Source organism: Atta cephalotes (genome assembly GCF_000143395.1).
Source record: "Atta cephalotes unplaced genomic scaffold scaffold00002, whole genome shotgun sequence".
Lineage (NCBI taxonomy): Eukaryota > Metazoa > Arthropoda > Insecta > Hymenoptera > Formicidae > Atta > Atta cephalotes.
The window spans coordinates 7196415-7200047 of NW_012130066.1; the positions used below are offsets into that span (position 1 = coordinate 7196415).

Below are 3633 nucleotides of genomic sequence, written 5' to 3' on the forward strand. Positions count from 1 at the left end.
GTTCGGTCGGTCGTCTCTCTCTCTCTCTCTCTCTCTCTTCTCTCTCTCTCTCTCTCTCTCTCTCTCTCTTTGTGCGGGCGGGCCGACGATCTAGGGGTAAAAAAAAATATCATTCTAAATATCGCGATCGCATTCCACTGGACGCCGTTGTTTATGTCGTCCCGTGATAAGATTACGCGCGCGCAGCATCCCCATAAATCGTTTACGTTCTCTTCTGCAGAGAGGTACACGAACATGGGACAGGGAGCGGTGTCGTGAAGTGAGGCGGAAGGCGCGTGTCGTTGGCGCGCGCGTGGTCAACAGCGCGACTCAGGGTGGCCGAGTGCCGGCGACGATGGCGAGCTCGGGCTCGGCGGTCGACGGGGTTGGCGACGACGGTACGACGGGCGTGCCGAGCGGCGGACCCAGGAATCCTCTTACCTGCGGTGTCTGCCACGATTACTACAACGAGCCCTGTCTGCTCTCCTGCTTTCACACCTTCTGCGCCCATTGCATACACGGACCGCACATCGACGGGACAATCAAGTGTCCCATCTGCGGGTAGATAACAACATGTGACAATTTATTCAACGGTTGACATATGCATGCGCAATATTAATATTTTTTACTGCAAATTCAGATTTTCATTTCCGTATGTTTCATCTTTTGTATAACATTAAAGAATTCTACAAGAATCTACAATTTCAAGTATTCTTTAGACTCAGTGGTTCCAAGAAAACTGAAACGTTTCTCCTATTGCTTTCTATATTAATTGTAACATATTATTAAATTATAATTTTCTCTATGATATTACAAGTGATATATAATAATGCTGCATTGTGTTATTATTTATAATTATACAGGCAACAAACGCAGTTGAAAGATGGAGCACAATTACCACCCTCCGATCAGCTGATACGCCAATTAGTGGAACTGGCAAACTCCGAAAATCCACCATGTGCCAATTGCGATAAACGCGATAAATCCACTATGTTTTTCTGTACAACATGCGGTATGTTTATTAAAGAAATATCTTTCAATATCAGTATCAAGTTATCCAGAATATAAAAAGAAATGTATTGTACATATTTACAGGACAAGCGCTTTGCACTCACTGCAGAGAACATACTCATCGTGCAAAAATGTTCTCCACTCATGAGGTGGTGCATATGAGCAAATGCGCCAAGGACACTCAACGTCGGTGTCCGAGCCATGGCGAGCAGTACATAATGTATAGCCAGAGCGCCAAGTGCATGCTGTGCGCTACGTGCTTTCGCGATACACCTCCGGACGCGCGCGTGCACTGCGTGGACATTGAAAGCGCCTGGCAGCAGGCCTCGAAGAAGATGGAGCGCGCGGTAAACTCCATCTGCGAGCTTCAGGCCGGCATTAAGGACGGCGTATTGGCCCTCAAGTCGCAGCTGGACGAGCTGCGGCACAGTCTCGAGTCTGAGAAGCGCGCATTGACCGCCTTCTGTCAAGGTATGCAGGAGGCGATCAACAAGACGCACGCGTATGTCCTCGCAGAGTTGCAGCGTCAATTCGACACCAAGGAGCGCATGGTGCGTACGCAATTACTTGCGCTGGGTAGCGCGTTACCCGTGCTGCAGATGCATTTAATGCTGTGCACCGCGTTCACCACTGGCGCGACCAAATATCAGTTCCTCGAGCTGGCGCATCCGATGCTGGAACGGCTGAGTCGCGTCGCTCAACTGGGCCATCCGTCGCGGCCACCTCTGCTCGCTGCTCACATCAAGACGAATTATCGGGTCGATTTTGCGCGTGCTCTACATCCCTACATAGGTCAAGTGCAGACATCGAAGGTTACCGCAGAATCGCTGTATGATCAGATGGCCGGTGGTCATACACTAGGCCAGCCGGAACCGCAAGTGCTTCAGGTACAGGTGCGACCGAAACGAGGAATTTCACGATTGGTCGATGATCCTCCATCGTGATTATCCATCATTTTCGCATCACAAATTTTTTTCTTTCTGATACTTAAATTATTATTTGTATTGTTTAAATTCTTCAGTTTTATTTATGGATCGTTAGAAATTATAGATCGTAAATGATAATCAAAAGTTGATGCAAAATATAATTAAATAAGATCGCTAATAAACCATTCGCGTTTTACGCCAGGAATACGTTTTCCCAACAGAGCAGCAAGGTCACTCAGAGGCTGCCGACAAAAAGTGGACCTGATAGCGGCCCGTTTTCCAATCACTGTCGGACTTTTGACACTCAATTGAAGGAACTAAGTCAGCAATTGATGACTGTGAAGGAACGATTGGGCGAATTGCAACGGGATGTTTCCGTTTTAAAGAGAGCAAACACTCCGCCGTTAGGTACGCGTTACGATCATGTGGCAAGAGATTGCCGTTTGCTCGAGCAACAATTGGAACATCATCAAATGGAATTGGAGCGACTGAGAAACGTTTTCGACGCTCTTTGGGAGGAACAGATGTGCAGGATTCACATAGAAAAGGAGATTTTCCATTCTCAAGTATGTTCTCCCAGCCTAAGCAGAACAACAAGTCAGGATAACGTTAAAATGATATTAAAATAAATCGGAAATGATTCAAAACTGACTTTTAATCATCATTTTGGAATCATTTTGATATCACAATGATCTCTATCTCACAGAAAAAATGTTATAATTATCATAACCAGAAATAATAATAATTTTCGCTCATCAATACATTTGGTAGTAATAACCGTAAGGTAGACATATCTTTACAGCCATAACCGTTAAGATATGCCAATCTTATGATTGTCACAATCTACTATAGCTCTTATATCCAAAAAATGATGGGCGACTTTTGATCGTTGTAATTTCTTTATTATTTACTCTCATGCTGTTCCTATTCAGATGAATGACATATTATCATTGAGGAGCGAAGTGAAAAAACTGCAAGTGCTCGCTCAGCATCTGGAACCCTTCGTCAAGTCGTTCTCGATAGGCATCGGCGCTGGAGAAGTGAGTGTAGCCGCGGCGGACGCGGCCGATAATCAACATCTACAAGCGTTGCTGGATCATCTGGCGCGCTTACAGATGCAAGAACCACCACCGCATCCACAAGCTCAAGCACCGACAAAGGATCATCGTCATCCACGTAGCACTGCCACGAGTGCCGATAACGCGCTATACATGAAAGGTGAGAAAGCATCTCGAACATGTTGGTGTTCCCTCAGATCACGTTTGACAATAAAATAAGATGCATCGAATATTTATACTTAATTCGCAATTTAATTTGTTATACAGAAACGAAGGAGATACCAACGCGATGTCGTACACCATCCGGTGGTGTTGGCGCCGTTTTGGATTCGAGCGGCAATATAGTTGTGTACGGGACGGCCAAGTCAACCGATCCAAAGCGGGGCGTGCTTAGTCAATTGATCGAGAAGGCCAGAACGCAAAAGGACGATCGTAAGAAATCGCCAGGCAGAGAAGACGGGCGTGATCGCAGTCAGAGTCGGCGTTCGCGCAAGTCGCCGGACAGCGCGAAGCCGAAGACGCCACCCGGTCACTCATCCGGCAGCAAGATGCGGTCGTTGTATCGTTCCTTGAAAGGCGGAACCGGCGATACTTCCGCCGAGGCGCTCGATCAGGCGGAAAGATGCACCGACTCGCAGCAGCCGCAGTCTCATATCGGT

General features: G+C 46.8%; 1 protein-coding gene across 1 annotated transcript in view; it reads left to right on the forward strand.

The window, feature by feature from the left end:
• The first annotated feature begins 334 nt into the window (after window positions 1–334).
• The window catches only part of LOC105621276 (RING finger protein 207-like), a 4153-nt gene continuing 854 nt past the window's right edge, over window positions 335–3633 (forward strand). The window contains exons 1-6 of the mRNA XM_012202748.1: window positions 335–540; window positions 843–991; window positions 1075–1883; window positions 2138–2482; window positions 2849–3134; window positions 3242–3631. Coding sequence (XP_012058138.1) covers window positions 335–540; window positions 843–991; window positions 1075–1883; window positions 2138–2482; window positions 2849–3134; window positions 3242–3631 — 2185 coding nt within the window. The remainder of the gene's footprint in view (window positions 541–842; window positions 992–1074; window positions 1884–2137; window positions 2483–2848; window positions 3135–3241; window positions 3632–3633) is intronic.